The sequence below is a fragment of the Ranitomeya imitator genome, chromosome 6 (genome assembly GCF_032444005.1).
Source record: "Ranitomeya imitator isolate aRanImi1 chromosome 6, aRanImi1.pri, whole genome shotgun sequence".
Taxonomy (NCBI): domain Eukaryota; kingdom Metazoa; phylum Chordata; class Amphibia; order Anura; family Dendrobatidae; genus Ranitomeya; species Ranitomeya imitator.
The window spans coordinates 139,654,564-139,672,355 of record NC_091287.1 but is presented as its reverse complement, the minus strand read 5'-3'; the positions used below and the strand labels follow the sequence as shown (position 1 = coordinate 139,672,355).

General features: G+C 46.1%; 1 protein-coding gene across 2 annotated transcripts in view; it reads right to left on the bottom strand.

Annotated features, from left to right (window-relative positions):
* The window catches only part of EZH2 (enhancer of zeste 2 polycomb repressive complex 2 subunit), an 84,115-nt gene that overhangs the window by 49,647 nt on the left and 16,676 nt on the right, over positions 1-17,792 (bottom strand). For both annotated transcript variants that reach the window (XM_069730159.1, XM_069730158.1), the window contains exon 2: positions 3-125. In XM_069730159.1, coding sequence (XP_069586260.1) covers positions 3-119 — 117 coding nt within the window. In that variant the 5' untranslated portion in view covers positions 120-125. The remainder of the gene's footprint in view (positions 1-2; positions 126-17,792) is intronic.

Genomic DNA, 17,792 nt, shown 5'->3' with positions numbered 1-17,792 from the left:
ACCTTTACTTCATCCGCTCGTCTGAACCTCTTGAGCTGCCGCAGACGCATGTACTCGGATTTCACCCGCTTCCTCCAGCATATTGGTCCTTTCTCAGATTTTTTCCCCGTCTGGCCCATGATTATCTTGCGGAGATAAGAAAACATCTCGATTCATAATCCAAGTACATTTAAACACTCTACACTATTAAATTAAAATGCAGTCATAAGGTCAGCCCTTACATCATTACATTATCACAGAGTGAAGCTAGAGCAGGCGCGTCAGCTTCATGTCATAGAAACATTCAAGGCAGCTTTTAATAAAAGGGGAGAGAAAAAAAAACACTAGAGAGCCAATAACTTAACAGAAAATATTATTTAGAAATTAAGTACAACTACGACATGTAAAGGGCAGCTATGGTTATAAGTGACCACACATTACAGCCAGATCTCAAGCACCAGAACCACAAATGTGATGGTGGACATGCATATAGTAATATGATAAGCAATGCCATGGGGAATAAGAGACACTAAAGTACTGCCCTGTTCAGCTATGCTGGGCCGGTGGACAATTAGGGTGCATGCACACTGCCATATCATAGCTCAGTCTTCTTTAGAGACACAAAGTACAGTAATGCTTTCATGGAAGAATCTCTCGGTACAAATGAAGTTAAGCAGAGCCGGTATAGAAGGGCATGGAGGCTATACAGCTCTCTAAAAAAAAAAAAATAAATAATTTTTTTTGTTAGACTCTCAGGTAGGCATTATGCAGCGTTCACACAGGCAATGCAAACGTGCAGTTTTATTGCTTTCATAAAACTCCAAGGGATTCAAAAACCCCAAAAAAGCCTCTTCTGGGCACAGAGGAAATGAACAGTTCATTGAGCAGGCACATATGTGTCAGTGCGGGCTTACCCGAACAGATTACAGTCCTTTCTCCTGGAGCAAACTTTATACACAGAACAAGTACAGTCCTACCAGTCTCGGTATCACCTTCAGCTTCCAAACAGAAGTGTAGAACTTTATGCACAGTTCACACTGAACAGGCTGCAGATTGCACACATTACTCTGCAGCTCCAACACACAGACTGCTCAGCTTTCCTAGCTGCCTGTGCAGTCTCCATTTAGAGAGAGACTCGAGCTAGTCTCTCTCCTAGCTACAGCTCACATTTAAGCTGGTCACTCACCAGCTTCAACACACTCCACTCAGCTCAACATCAAGCTGACTGACACAAGGTGAGTCCATTTCCAGGTTCTTAGTCAAACCAAGCCAGGTCTATCTAATTAAAGCACCACCCAAGCAGGGTTTTTTAGCACTGAAGTGGGACATTAATTCTAAGCCTTCTGCCCCTAGTCATATACGCGCCCTCTGGCGTCTTCACAGTGCCACTCTGGTCCCCCTGTGCCATCTTGTAACAGCAGCTTCTGACTGGCTGGAATTAAGAAACTACATCACACATTCTCAATACAAGACTAGGAGAGCCAGAACAAGGCCAGAACAAGGCTCACATAGATTTGTATTGTAAAGTGACCTCCGCGTCGCTCCATGAAACACTGGAGCGGTCACTTTTCGCCGGAGATGGACCAGAGTGATGCTGGAAACAGATGAAGGTGGCGGCAGGTGAGTATCAGAAAGGGGGCAGGGGACTTACACTTAAAGTACCACTACAGTGGTCCAATTGAAAAAAAAACAATGGAGTGGTGCTTTAAGACCTGCAGTTCTAAGATTTAATTCAGACCTACCTGGCTTTGCTACAAGCTAAATATATTCAGTGGTACATGTAGTGAATACCCTGGACCTGATGTGAACAGAGCCCATCAGTAATATTATTCAACTCCTCTAAAAAAAGAAAAAGCAAACAGGACACAGTCACATTTCTCTCTTGTTATAAACATTTGATAAAAAGACCTCTTGTTGCAAAGTTCCCAAAAACATGCAGATAACAGCATGGTTAAACTAAATTAAATGTTTTTCCCACACACATTTGTCCTTGAATGTCCATAAAAGCTGAGAATATCATTCCAACAATTTATATGCTTGTATAGAGGCCTAATAGTTATTTCAAAGAGAAACAATAGGGCCTGTACTGTATTGGCAGATACTTCAACTTCTATCTAAATCAGTGGTAGAATTCAGTCCATTCAGTTAGACTCCACTCCAGAACAAAAGTTCAGCATTAACTGTACTAATACTGCATCAGATACAAATGGCAGAGCCTAAAATAAAAACAGTACCAAAAGCAGGCTCCCGGACATAGGCACGTCACCAGAAGCAGGCTCCCGGACAAAGCCACGTCAACAGAAGCAGGCTCCCGGACATAGGCACGTCACCAGAAGCAGGCTCCCGGACATAGGCACATCACCAGAAGCAGGCTCCCGGACATAGGCACGTCAACAGAAGCAGGCTCCCGGACATAGGCACGTCAACAGAAGCAGGCTCCCGGACAAAGCCACGTCAATAGAAGCAGGCTCCCGGACATAGGCACGTCACCAGAAGCAGGCTCCCGGACATAGGCACGTCACCAGAAGCAGGCTCCCGGACATAGGCACGTCAACAGAAGCAGGCTCCCGGACATAGGCACGTCAACAGAAGCAGGCTCCCGGACATAGGCACGTCAACAGAAGCAGGCTCCCGGACATAGACACGTCACCAGAAGCAGGCTCCCGGACATAGGCACATAACCAGAAGCAGGCTCCCGGACATAGGCACGTCACCAGAAGCAGGCTCCCGGACATAGGCACATCAACAGAAGCAGGCTCCCGGACAAAGCCACGTTAACAGAAGCAGGCTCCCGGACATAGACACGTCACCAGAAGCAGGCTCCCGGACATAGACACGTCAACAGAAGCAGGCTCCCGGACATAAGCACGTCAACAGAAGCAGGCTCCCGGACATAGGCACGTCAACAGAAGCAGGCTCCCGGACATAAGCACGTCAACAGAAGCAGGCTCCCGGACATAGGCACGTCACCAGAAGCAGGCTCCCGGACATAGGCACGTCAACAGAAGCAGGCTCCCGGACATAGGCACGTCAACAGAAGCAGGCTCCCGGACAAAGCCACGTTAACAGAAGCAGGCTCCCGGACATAGACACGTCACCAGAAGCAGGCTCCCGGACATAGGCACATAACCAGAAGCAGGCTCCCGGACATAGGCACGTCACCAGAAGCAGGCTCCCGGACATAGGCACGTCAACAGAAGCAGGCTCCCGGACAAAGCCACGTTAACAGAAGCAGGCTCCCGGACATAGATACGTCACCAGAAGCAGGCTCCCGGACATAGGCACGTCAACAGAAGCAGGCTCCCGGACATAAGCACGTCAACAGAAGCAGGCTCCCGGACATAGGCACGTCAACAGAAGCAGGCTCTCAGACATAAGCACGTCAACAGAAGCAGGCTCCCGGACATAGGCACGTCAACAGAAGCAGGCTCCCGGACATAGGCACGTCAACAGAAGCAGGCTCCCGGACATAGGCACGTCAACAGAAGCAGGCTCCCGGACATAGGCAAGTCAACAGAAGCAGGCTCCCGGACATAGGCACATCAACAGAACCAGGCTCCCGGATATAAGTACTTCATCAGAACCAGGCTCCGGGATATAAGCACATCAGAAGCAGGCTGCCAGACATAGGCACGTCATCAGAAACAGGCTCTCGGATATAAGCACATCACCAGAAATAGGCTCCCGGATATAAGCATGTCATCAGAGCCAGCCTCACAGATATAAGCACACCACCAGAAGCAGGCTACTGGATATAGGCACGTCACCAGAAGCAGGCTCCCGGACATAGGCACATTACCAGAAGCAGGCTCTCGGACATAGGCACGTCACCAGAAGCAGGCTCCCGGACATAGGCACAACACCAGAAGCAGGCTCCCGGACATAGGCATGTCACCAGAAGCAGGCTCCCGGACATAGGCACGTCACCAGAGGCAGGCTCCCGGACATAGGCACGTCACCAGAGGCAGGCTCCCGGACATAGGCACGTCAACAGAAGCAGGCTCCCGGACATAGGGACGTCAACAGAACCAGGCTCCCGGATATAAGTACTTCATCAGAACCAGGCTCCGGGATATAAGCACATCAGAAGCAGGCTGCCAGACATAGGCACATCATCAGAAGCAGGCTCTCGGATATAAGCACATCACCAGAAATAGGCTCCCGGATATAAGCATGTCATCAGAGCCAGGCTCCCAGATATAAGCACACCACCAGAAGCAGGCTACTGGACATAGGCACGTCAACAGAACCAGGCTCGTGGATATAAGTACGGTACATCATCAGAACCAGGCTCCCGGATATAAGCACTTCATCAGAAGCAGGCTGCCAGACATAGGCACGTCGTCAGAAGCAGGCTCTCGGATATAAGCACGTCATCAGAGCGAGCCAGGCTCCCAGACACAAGCACATCACCAGAACCAGGCTCCCGGACATAAGCACATCATCAGAAGCAGGCTCCCGGATATAAGCACTTCATCAGAAGCAGGCTCCCGGTCATAAGCTCATCATCAGAACCAGGCTCCTGAAACATACGGTGCCGTATAGGACAAACTATTACAGCATGCTGCGCTACGTATTTATTTATTTTTTTTAAGTAAAAGGACAGAAACCTTGATAAAAATCAGAAAGTCCGCTGTAAAACTGATCCATTATTGGCACCATTTTTGATGTTCTACTCCAAAGATAAATGCTCTCACCCCAAAAATATCATGTTGTCTTGTATAGATTTCTGGATAGTAAAACATCAAACAGGAATGCCAATGTGACAGCAACAATTCTGAGTCTGGGGTTTTCTGCAATTGTCACTGAATCTTCCCCAGGCCTTATATGGTTTTCTAAAGAGGTCTCATCATGATTGTTTTCATAGCTTTTATTTGGGTTTCTGTCTCCCTGTGTACAGTGGCTTGCAAAAGTCTTCACCCCTCTTGGCTTTTTACCTAATTTGTTACATTACAACCGGTGTATACATATTTTCGTAATCCGATTTGTGTGTGATAACTTCAGTACTAAGTTGGTGAAGTAAGAAACATGTAGGCATAAATTAAATTTATGGGACCAAATAATTAAAAATTGTCATGTGCATACGTACTCACCCCTTTAGCTACGAAGCCCGTAAAATTTCTGGTGCAAATAATCACCTTCATAAGACACATGCTTGGTGAAAGGAAGTCCACCTGTGTGCAATCTAAAGAGTCACACGTCTGTCGTATGTGCACACACACCTACCTTTTGTGAAAGGCCACAGAAGCTGCAACAACATTAAGCAAGAGGCACCACTAACCAAACAACACCATGAAGACCTCCTTGGTCAAGTCAAGGTTGGGTTATACAAATAAATCACAAACTCTGATGATCTCCCGAAGCACCATAAAATCCATGGTCGTCAAATGGAGGGCATTAATCAGATAGGCAGCACAGAGACCAATGGTAACCCTGAAGGAGCTGCAAAGTTCACAAGCAGGGACTGGAGTATCTTTCCATACGACCACAGTAAACCGTACACTCCAGAGAGGTTGCTTTTATGGAAGAGTTTGCAGAAAAAAAGCCTTTACTTACAGACAAAAGTTGTAAGGCTTGTTTTGAGTTTGCCAAAAGACAAGTGAGAGGCTCCCTAAATGTATGGATAAAGGTGCTGTGGTCAGATGAGACCAAACTTGAACTTTTAGGCCACTAAGGAAAACGCTATGTCTGGCGCCAAACCAATACAGCTCATCATCCCAAGAACACCATTCCCTCAGTGAAACATTGTGGTAGCAGCATCATGCTGTAGGGATGATTTTCAGCAGCAGGGACAGGGAAAATAGTCTGAGTTGTGGGGAAGAGGGATGGTATGAAGTATAGGGATATTCTTGAGCAAGACCTGTTTCAGTCTGTCAGTGATTTGACTGTGATGGAAGTTCACCTTCCAATAAGACAATGGGCCAAATCATACTACTAAAGCAACACTCAAGTGGTTTAACGGGAAACGTGTAAACGTTGTTGAGTGGCCAAGTCAATGCCCAGACCGTAATCCAATAGAGAATCTGAGGTCAAACTTGAAGATTGCTGTTCACCAGAGGGAACCATCTAACCTGAAGGAGCTGGAGAGGTTTTGCCTTGATGAATGAGCAAAAATCCCAGTGCAAAGATATGGAAAGCTCATAGAGACTTAACAAAAGCGACTTGCAGATGTAATTGCCACAAAAGGAGGTTCTAGAAAGTTTAGGAGTTATGCACACTGAAGTTTTCAGTTATTTTGCCCTATTTGTTGGTTGTGCCACAATAAAAAGAAAAACAAATGTTCACAGCTGTAGACAAGTCCTTTACATGAACTGTTGCAACCGCAAAGTGTGAACATGGCCTAAATCTGAAATAATTGGAGTAAGGCATTAATAAAGCGGTCTTTTTTTTACTTAATAAGCCCCCTTCAATGATAAGTCTAAATTGTGGGGGTTTTTTTACCGGACAGAAAAAGGCAACCTACTGTGATTCTGGAGTCAAAGAGCAAAGGAAATGTGAAAACTACTCAAAGCATTTAAGGCAACGGAAAGAAAATTATATAATTATAATAACAAGAATAAATCAGACTTACTAATGTGGTTAAAGCTAGATGGGAAACAGAAAAATCTAAAAGACCAGCAAAAACAGCACCCAATTTGTGAGAATAGCACAGAATGGTAAATTTGGCACAGCTCGCTACACTTTTCTCAGCTATTCATGAATGCAGCGGTCTCATAAATATGAATTAGCGGTATTCTTTAGAAATGGCATATTAGCACACATCACATTAACTGTATAATGGACCCCATTGCAAGTGATAATAAAGCCTTCAATATTTCTGCAACAAACCTTTTTGACCAAGATGAACAAATAATCGGCTTTATGAAAAACAAAAGATTATCACAAAAACTCAAGGTTATCACATAAAACGCCTTTCAATATCGGGAGATGGCAATTGTACTGCCAGGATTAGGCCTGTTGCTATACAGCAGGAGAAAGTCCCGGCTACTAGAGATCCCAAGAGGAAACAGCATTTCAGAATAATCTATAGCATTTCAGGAGCGTGATTTAGTGTAAAGAGGAAGCTGCAATTCCCCTGCCTCTATGGGACATGGTAACACTGAAACAAATTTAAAAAAAAAGGCAAAAAAAAATTTGTTTGCTGAAGAAATATGTTGAAATACCGTAATTAAACCACCACTTGAAAGAAAATTGATAAAAAGTACCTGTGTCATTTGGTCAGCAAGAGGTTAAAATGACATTGACAAAATGACTTTGTTCAAATTCAAGGCAGACTTGGCCAGTGTGGCCACCAGGTTCTGCAACAACAGGACAATGACCCAAAGAACAGCTCCTCCAGGCTACATATGGACTATGGGACTACGGAGGGTGATGGGGTGCTGGATCACATGACTTAGTCTCCAGCTCCATCCAAACTCAACCAAAGCGAGCCGGATTGGGATGTGGTGGACCGCAAAGAGGGCAAAACAGCCATCAAGTGCTCAGCACCTCAGGGAACTCCTTCACTGTTGGGAAGCCATTTCCTGATGAAGTGGCTTTGGAGAATACCAAGGAGCTGAAAAGCTGTCATCAGAGGATAAATGGGGCGCATGGAGGAATCTTAGGTATAACACATTCTGGATTCTTCCATACTTTTTTCTGATCTCCTTGCCGCCATAAGTGCTCCTTCATGGTTTTGCTGCCTTCAGTCTGAATCTACAATGTGCACATGCCAACAAGTACAAGGAAAGCCATTGCATGAAGAGGGCTCAAACGTCTCTGGTACTGTATATGTAGATTTTGATCTAGAAGTCTATATACTGTTGGGTAAAATTATTCTGTAATCCACCACGTACCCCATGTAAGAGGAAACCGTTAGATACATATAACTGTATCCTGCATATTCGACCTCCTGGGAATACTCCTCCAAAACCTGCATTCAGGCACTTCTAAGAACAATAAAAAGAAAAAAAAAAACAAAAAAACAGAAACTAAAAGAAAACCGGAAATACAAGGCAATGTTCACACAGGGGATTGTTCAGTGCCAGGGAAGCAATCCCAGATTTTTTGCAGTGGGTCTTACCTATGGCCACTGGCCGTGCTTTCCAGGTAGAGACCATGCACACACAAATGGCGTGACAGAAAAGTCCACACTGGTTTCAAATACAACATGGGGATCCCATTCTACACAACGGGATGTGTTTTGTGGGTGGTTTTCACACAGGTTTCATGATTACAGAACACAGCAAAATCTGCCCGAATCTACAAGAATCTTCACATATTAGTGCAACGATAAAATCACACAGGACTTTTATTATTTGTGTATGGGGTAAAAACATACCAGCGGGTACCTGCTAACCACCTGCCTGTTCGGGGACCATCTCGGACAGCGACCCCCTGCTTCATTTCACCTTCTCTTCCGCTCAGTAGATGGGGTGTCACACTGATTGACAGTCGGATCCCCGCAGGTAGGTAGGACGCCCCATCCACAAAGCAGAAGAGAAGACGCTGCTCTGTCAACAAGACATCAGCAGAAGCAGGAGGATAGCCGGTTGTTAACTACCTGAAAGGTCTTAGCTCAATATGCTAATGTAAAAGTCCTAAATAACAGCTTTAAAGGGGGATGGGATGGGTGACAAGACTTCACATCTAATCAACAGCCTGTCATAGCGGACATAATAGTAAAGGCTGCAGCTTGACAACCCCTTTAAGATAGATCTACATCTCCATCCCATCTACAGAATGTCCATATACACACAATGATTGCTTAGGCCCCTTTCACACATCAGTTTTTTTCCATCAGTCACAATCCGTTGGCTCGACGGATCTGTCGCAGATTGTGAAAAACGAACGCGACCAAAAAACGGATCCGACTAGCGGATCTGGCTAATTGGATCGGCGCATGCTCAGTTAAAAAAAATAGAATCCGTTGCCGGATTCTGTCATTTGACGCCATAGGATTCCATTCTAGCAAACGACGGACGGCGATGGATCCGTCGCTGTCCGTTTTTTCGACATATACAAAAAAAAGTTACTTTGTCCGTTGTCTCCGGCAGCCGGACAAACAATTTTTGACGGATCCGGCGAATGACGGATGAAACGTGAGACCATCCGTTGCCAATACAAGTCTATGAGAAAAAAAACAGATCCGGCGGCATCAGTCGCCGGATCCGTTTTTTGCCAAATTCGTCTGCCAGCATAATGAGGTGTTAGGTTAAGCCCCCTATTATGTTATATGTAGAGGGGAGGGGGAGTATCACAGTAAGAAAACAGGCAGAGAGACAGGAAGATTGTCCTGAAAGTTTTAACAAGTCTTAGGCTAGGTTCACATTGCATTAGTGGCAGTCCGCTAACGGAATCCGTTACATCGCGCCACTAACGCAATGTAACGGATCCATTAGCGCACCCATTGACCGCAATGTATCTAACGCATCGCTAACGTATGCCATTTTTGGCATGCGTTAGCGATGTCCCGTTATTTTCTGACGGACCTCGAACGCTGTGTGCAGCGTTTTTGGGTCCGTTCTCGCTAGCGCAGATCGGGCATCTACGCTAGCGGGATCGCTAAACGAAATCCCTTTTTGTACATTGCGTTAGCGCATTCCGTTAGCGTATGCGCTAAACGGAGTGCACTAACGCAATGTGAACCTAGCCTTATACCTCACTCCAAAGCTGGATTCACATCTGCACTGCTCAGTACTGCTGGATATTGTTCTCCACGCTAAGGTGCTGTAATCTGTATGGGAGGCATTATAGCTGCTAGGTCTCCTATCACCAGCTCAGAGTCATTTGCAAATTCAAAAGGTATTCTTAAGTTTAGAAGTTACCCCCCATCCAGGGAATAGTAGATAACTTCAAGATCACTGGGGTTCAAACACTAGGCTCCCCACCGATCCAGGGAAGCAGGGACTCTATGAATCAAGCAGAGGTTGATCATGCGCACTGCCACGCATTCAATCTAAATGCACTCGTTATCTCCGGTACTCCTATTAAGAATAAATGGAGTGGCAGTGCGCATGATCAATCTCTGCTTCATTCATAAGGGAGGACCCCTAGCTTTTGGCTGTCTCAGCGTTCAGACTTCTAGTGATTGGGAACTTGTCCCCTTATCCTATGAATAGGCAGAACACGCCTATACTTGAGAATACCTCTTTAAAGGGAATTTGTCACCTCATTTTTCGCATATAGGATACTGCCACCTCCATTAGGTGCTTATCTACAGCATTCTGTAAAGGCCCCGTCACACATAGCGAGATCGCTAGCGAGATCGCTGCTGAGTCACAAGTTTTGTGACGCAACAGCGATCTCAGTAGCGATCTCGCTATGTGTGACACGTACCAGCGATCAGGCCCCTGCTGTGAGATCGCTGGTCGTGTCGGAATGGCCTGGGCCATTTTTTGATCGTTGAGGTCCCGCTGACATCGCTGAATCGGCGTGTGTGACGCCGATTCAGCGATGTCTTCGCTGGTAACCAGGGTAAACATCGGGTAACTAAGCGCAGGGCGGCGCTTAGTAACCCGATGTTTACCCTGGTTACCATCCTAAAAGTAAAAAAACAAACGCTACATACTTACCTATCGCTGTCTGTCCTCGGTGCTCTGCTTCTTTGGTCTGGCTGTGAGCGCCGGTCAGCCGGAAAGCAGAGCGGTGACGTCACCACTCTGCTTTCCGGCCGCTGTGCTCACAGCCAGACCAGAGAAGCAGAGCGCCGAGGACAGACAGCGATAGGTAAGTATGTAGCGTTTTTTTTTTTTTACTTTAACGATGGTAACCAGGGTAAACATCGGGTTACTAAGCGCGGCCCTGCGCTTAGTTACCCGATGTTTACCCTGGTTACCGGGGACCTCGGGATCGTTGGTCGCTGGAGAGCGGTCTGTGTGACAGCTCTCCAGCGACCAAACAGCGACGCTGCAGCGATCCGGATCGTTGTCGGTATCGCTGCAGCGTCGCTATGTGTGACGGTACCTTAAGCCCCCAATGTAACTTGAAAGGTAAGAAAAACAAGTTATATTATACTCACCCAGAGGTGGTCCGGTCCGACGGGCATAGCGGGTCCGGCGTCTCCCATCTCCATGCGATGACGTCATCCTCCATGCTTCGTGTCGTGGCTCCTGCGCAGGCGTAATGATTTGCCCTGTTGAGGGCAGAGTAAAGTACTGCAGTGCCCAGACGCTGGGCCTCTCTGACCTTTCCCGGGGCCTGCGCACTGCAGTACTTCGATCTGCCCTCAGCAGAGCAGAAAATTATGCCTGCGCCGGAGCCGCGACAGAAGCAAGGAAGAGGACATCATCGTATGAAGATGGGAGGTGCCGGACCCGGACTTGTGATGCCCATCGGAACCGAACCGCACCGGACCACCCCTGGGTGAGTATAATCTAACTTGTTTTTCTTATCTTTCAGGTTACATTGGGGGCTTATCTACAGCATTACAGAATGCTCTAGATAAGCCCCTGATGCCGGTGGCCGAAGCTTATATACAAAAAATAAGGTGACATTCCCTTTAAGAGACAGAGCCTTGCAGAGGTGAAAATGTAGCATTCAAGTCACATAAGGCCAAAGAGATTAGTCTTCATCTACACAAACACCACAGCTTATTGTGAAACGTTACATTGACATTATCAGTAATGCGAGCTCTGTGGGTGGCTACTTGCCAACATCTTCATATTGCAGGTATAACACTACAAATTAGTGATCAGATATGAAAAAAAAAAATCTTCATTTGTGAAATCAATGGTATCCGGCGCTCCAGACAGAGCGCAGACTACACTGGACAAAGCGGGCATCTGTCAGCATTTCTTACTCCCCGAAGTAACATTGCTAATTGAGAAGAGGCACGATAGTCTCGTGATATATTACTCAGCCACTTTCCTGTAGACCAGATTTAATAAAATATGCAACAATATAGAAAGCGTTCCCCAACTTGTGCTCACTCAGGAAGGTCGCGTGAGGATGGCCGTGCAGAGGTTCTACATATACTGCGTCCATCTACACAGACACCACACATCACAATGTCCTGTGTAGTTTCTACACCACAGCTATATCAGACTGTTTGTTCCATGACATACTTTTTCCAAATGTAAATGAACAATTCAAGAGAAATATAATAAAGGATGAATGTTCGATCACTATGACTATGTGCAAACCAGTCATCTCACAAGTCACCCGCGCTGCCTCCACCTACATCTGTAAGGAGTCTGTTCTCCAGACATGAGAAGTAACTGCTGGGTAACAGCAACATCCGGTCATAGACATGCATCTTGCCCAGCATAAAATAAAGCCTTCTGGAGACTAATATTGATAGTGCAGTTTTAAAGGGGTTGTACGGCCTTCTCCTCCTATCATGCACACCGCACACTGTCAGGATTCTCCAGGGCCAGGAGCAGTGCACGATTTGAAACCATGCGGTCACGAGATGACTAGACGTACACAGCCTCTCTCAACGCAAGAGTGTACTGACTAGGGCCAGACATGTCTAGTCGGAATGTGTCTGGAAGAACACAAATCACGTTCTTGGAGCTCCTGGCACCGGAGAATCCTCACAGCACACAGGGCGCACGCTGTGAGGAGTGACGGCAGATTTATACCGAGGCCTGACAACCCCTTTAAGACCTCTGCTCCAGTATCAGACCATCTTGATATTATGCCTTATTTCCAAATTGTACTCAATTTGTAGATATTTTAACTACATACACGAAATTAGCAAATGCATCTGGGCCCCTACGCACTGTGCTTACAGGAGCTTTGTGCCATCTTATTCTATGCCCACAGGCCTTAATGTGGAGCTGATCCACACTTTGTTGGCTGCTAAAAAAAAAAAACATCCAATTCTGGGAAGGCTTCTTGAAGATTTTTCCAAAAGTGCATTTGTGAAGTCAGACACTGATGGCCGACAAGAGGATCTGGCTCACAACCGTGGCTTGCTTTGTGCACCAGAGCACAGTCATACTGGAGCAGAAAACGGCCTTTCCCAAAGTTTATCCAAAATGCACAGGTATGCTGAAGCATTAAGATTCCCTCTCACTAAATCCAACAGGTCTAGGCCGACCCCTGAAACGCAATGTTCTCCTGACATTCACCAAAGCCAGACTCCTCCATCAGACTGCCCAGATAGGGAACCCGATGCCACACTCCACTGTACAGCACTGTGGTTAATAACTGTCTGTGCTGTGTAATGTACATTCAGAGCGTATGTCAGCTGCACACTCTGGCTGGCAAGGCCTCTGGTCATGTGACTGATTACATCATCACACGTTCTTCTGCACTCCTAAGTTGCTGCCGGCTTATGATTGGTCAGTGTCATACATGAGACAGAAGTACACCCCCCAGTGAATAAAATGATGCAATAACACCCACTTGTACATGACTAAAGTGAACTCTTTAAGCGACAAGTAGTTGATTACTAATATGTAGTGATGAACGAATATACTCGTTACTCGAGATTTCCCGAGCACGATCGGGGGTCCTCCGAGTATTTTTTAGTGCTCGGAGATTTAGTTTTCATCGTCTCAGCTGAATGATTTACATCAACTAGTCTGCATAAGTACATGTGGGGGTTGCCTGTTTCCTAGGGAATCCCCACATGTACTTATGCTGGCTAAGAGATATAAATCATTCTGCTGCGGCAAGAAAACAATCTCCGAGCACTAAAAAATACTCGGAGGTCACCTGAGCGTGCTCGGGAAATCTCGAGTAACGAGTATATTCGCTCATCACTACTAATATGCAATGGAGAGTCAACTTTTTTTTTTTAAAAATAACTTTGTATTTTACTCTGAAGCCACAACTAATGGTGAGCCAAGTCCCAACATGAAAAATTTGGTGAAAGGTCCTCTTTAAGGCAGTGGTCACATGGATTAATTAACTGGACTGTCTGTTCTGCTATCCAAAGACAAAGTGTTCCTTAGCCAAGGGGGTGCTAATCTGGACAGAGCAGTAAATCCGCTATGATGGTAAAAGCACAGTGATAGCAATGTGAGCTTTCAAACTTAAAATAACTGAAAATGCAAATACTATGTGCGATTCCATTCTTAAAACGCCATGGGGAAAAAAAAAGTGATTTTTACAGGTTCGTTCAGACCTGGGCAAACTGCGGCCCACAGGTAACATCCTGCAAGACGACCCCCTTTCCCACCCATTGTCTGAATTTCAAGGATATGTGCATGGTCATTATGCAAATACCAATGAGTACAATGGTGGAGGAGAGACTTTCAGCTCCCTCCTCCACCATTCATACTATGGGACGGAGACCTGTCACTAGACGGGTTCTGCTGTGTAGCCTCAGCAGCCTGCTGGAGAGAACGGCGAGCAGTGGGGGCATTATGGTGTGTGCGAGGGCATTTTTCTGTGTGGGGTAGCTGTGGGATGATCATATTATTGGTTAGAGGGCTGTTCATTAAGGAACAAGGGCTGAAGAACAGGAGCAACGCGATTTACTGCTTTTAAAAACCTTATAAAAGTAGATAATTATAGAGATTTGATTACAGATAGGAGCATACGTTACATTAAACCCTACTGTTCCACCTATAAGCACTAGCAGCTAGGCACCATGCTTCAATCTGCTCAATATTAAGTGATAAAAGTAATATTAATATTGAGCAGGGTTCATTTCAGCCCCCCACAATACTCACGGTCTCTCACATGGCCCCTCGGGAAAATTAACTGTCCGCCCCTGGGATGGAGTCATTTTATTAAACCATCAGGTAGCCACTTTCGGCGATCGTCACTTTTTCAGCTCTGGGTTATGCAGTTCGCGGCCTGCTCCCCAGTGACATATTTTGCTTCGGTGGCAGCATCTCCCGGTAACACAGGCTGATGTGCGGTCTATGTGTACTCGGGTGCTGCCGGCTATGCTGCTCTCCTCCACAGCCCCTATTCTCTGCCTGCTCCGACATTCTAAAGAAATATCGTCTCCCCTTTCTGCGCTGCTATCTCTAGGGGTCCGTGCACACGTTAAGTATTTGGTGGTGCAGAAATTTCTGCACCTCCCTGGAAGGAAAAAACGCAGCGGCAAAAAATGCGTGGTTTTTACTTGAAATTTTTTATGCAGATTGCCCTCTCATTAGAATGGGTGAAATCTGCAGCAAAAACGCTAAAAGAAATGACATGTGGCAGATTTTAGTCGGCACCAAATCTGCGAGTGGCAAAGTGCGCATTAGACGTCAGGATTCTCATTCACTTTGCTGGCATCCGGAAACCTGTCAGATTTTGTGTTAAATCTGCACTGAAACAAACGCAGCAAACAAGCAACATGTGCACAGGGCCCAACACTAGACGGGAGGGGAGAACAGGGCAGATACATGGACAGAGCCTAGCCGGATTCACAGAACTAGACAAGGACTAGTCCTCACTCTGCAGCAGGAAAAGGACAGAAAAGTTGCTGGACTTTGAAAGCAAATGAGCAATGAGACTAATTCCATGGGGCGTGCACAGCCCTAGGAACAGAAGGCAGCGGTGTATATAGAAGAATTGTTTATTTGGTGGGTTTTCTATCTTAAAACGTGAAATAATCCACTGTTTTGAATAGAACATATGAATGAACAAGCAGCAAATCTACATTTTCTATGTAACTATTTTTTGTCTGCTATTCATAAACCACAGACCAAATGCCACTCGGGGGTTTTCACATCTGTGTCATTTATTTATAAATGTTGGAAAGAAAAAACCATGTAAGAAAAACCCATTCCAATGATTCATCAATCAGTTCACTTAGGCTACGTTCACACTAGCGTTGTGCGCCGCTGCGTCGGCGACGCAACGCACGCAAAAACGCGGCAAAACGCACGCAAAAACGCTGCGTTTTGCGACGCATGCGTCGTTTTTTGCCGAAAATCGGACGCAAGAAAAATGCAACTTGTTGCGTTTTCTTGGTCCGACGCTTGCGGCAAAAAAGACGCATGCGTCGCACAACGCAACAAACAAAAACGCATGCGTCCCCCATGTTAAATATAGGGGCGCATGACGCGTGCGTCGCCGCTGCGTCGCCCGACGCTAACCCGACGCACACTAGCATAACGCTAGTGTGAACGTAGCCTTACAAGGTTGTCTATAACCAGTGGATTCCATTCACCTCTGGCCTAATTTCCCGATACTTCTTCACATCCATTGCATTGCTCTCCTGCTCACAACCATTTACAGGACTTCTCCATGCATCTCATCCTCTGGATCGCACTATCCCAATCTGACAACGTACCTCCCAGGCCGGGGTCACACTAGCATATAGAATTGGATGTGATACGCCAACGACAAATCGGCTCAAACTCTGCTGGGAGCGTGAGCCGAGTGTCAGTGCTCTGTATTCCGATCCCCTCGCATGTTCGCATGGAGCAAGTCATTCCTCCATTGTCGGCGCTCGCGGTAATCGCACTGCACTTTGGTGGCATCTGAGTGCAGTCTGATATTTCACTCGCACCCACAGACTTGTGTGGGCGAGCGTTGTCCGATTCTCTGATACAATTGCGTCATGCTGCGATTGTCTTATGTCGATCCGGCATGAGTGAACAATCACAGATCTGAGCCGCCCCATAGAGTAACATCGGGCCGAGTACTATCCGGTAAAACATTGCATAGCGGTTGGCAGTGTTATACGCTCGTGTGACTCCGGCCTTCAAAAGGAGTCTCCAACTTACAATAACCCTACGGCCTCTACACTGGTGAACCAGACACTGCCACCTTCACCTACTGGGATCTGAACACGTGAATTCTTGAAAAGGCATTTCCATCTCAGTGCCATTGCCCCGGGGTATAACACCCACCCCCGCCGTGCAGGCCGCCTTCACTAACATTTGTGGAATAATCAGTTGGCGTAAAGAGCTGGCTGGCATGGCTTGGAAATAGGAAAATAGGATGTCACCGCTGTAACATGGCATATTCCACTATCAAATAAGAGCGGCATTACTGAAAAGCAGAAGCATCTGAGAACTGCAGAAAGTCAGCCACGACGTGGAGACCACCGAAAGCTACAGAGATGGGTGGCACATAGTGTATAAAAAAGGAACAAGAGCTGACTCACTAACGATCAGAAAAAGAGGAACGGGCCAGAAATGACGGCACCAAAATACAGATGTGCAGGTAAATAGTAATAATCCCTATCCAGAAAGTCAAACTAGTAAAAGACGACTAAAAATGGGGAGATGTGTGATGAATCTAACAGGTCCTGGCACACAGTGTTAGGGTATGTTCACGAGTGGGAGTTTTGGTTTTTTTTTCAATCAATAAACTAGTTGTGGCAGATAAAATGCAGTGTAAAACACGACAAGTTAGGAGCGTTTTTCACTTATTTATTTGCATGGGTGCATAGCTGAAAGGATTCACATGCTGCATCTCCGCAAAAATGCCGCAAGGCTCAAAATGCCCGCCGAAAAAATAACACGCATGTACGCGAGATTTCAGATTCTCATTATGTTGGCACTTGTAAAACGCGTAACGTGTTTATTTAATCACCAAGTGGGAACATACCCTAAGGATTCTGCTGATAGGCAGTTTGAGCGGCCATCGGTGAGTGTCGCAGTCATCTGTGGACTGGATTTGGTTTCTGCTTAAAACATTGAGAAAAGCAGGAAGAGAAAACAGTCGTTGTGAAATCGCAAATATGCAAATCACATATCAGCAATCACATGATAACTGCTCAATCTGTCAAAATGCAGAATCTTCGTATACAGTAAAGACCAAAAGTTTGGACACACCTCATTTAAAGATTTTTCTGTATTTTCATGACTATGAAAATTGTACATTCACACTGAAGGCATTGTAAGACTCATGCTGGTGTGGTAGATGGAGGCAGGTATATCTCGCCCAGGTGTTTGTCCTATGTGAATTAGGCCACTCAGTATCTTCAG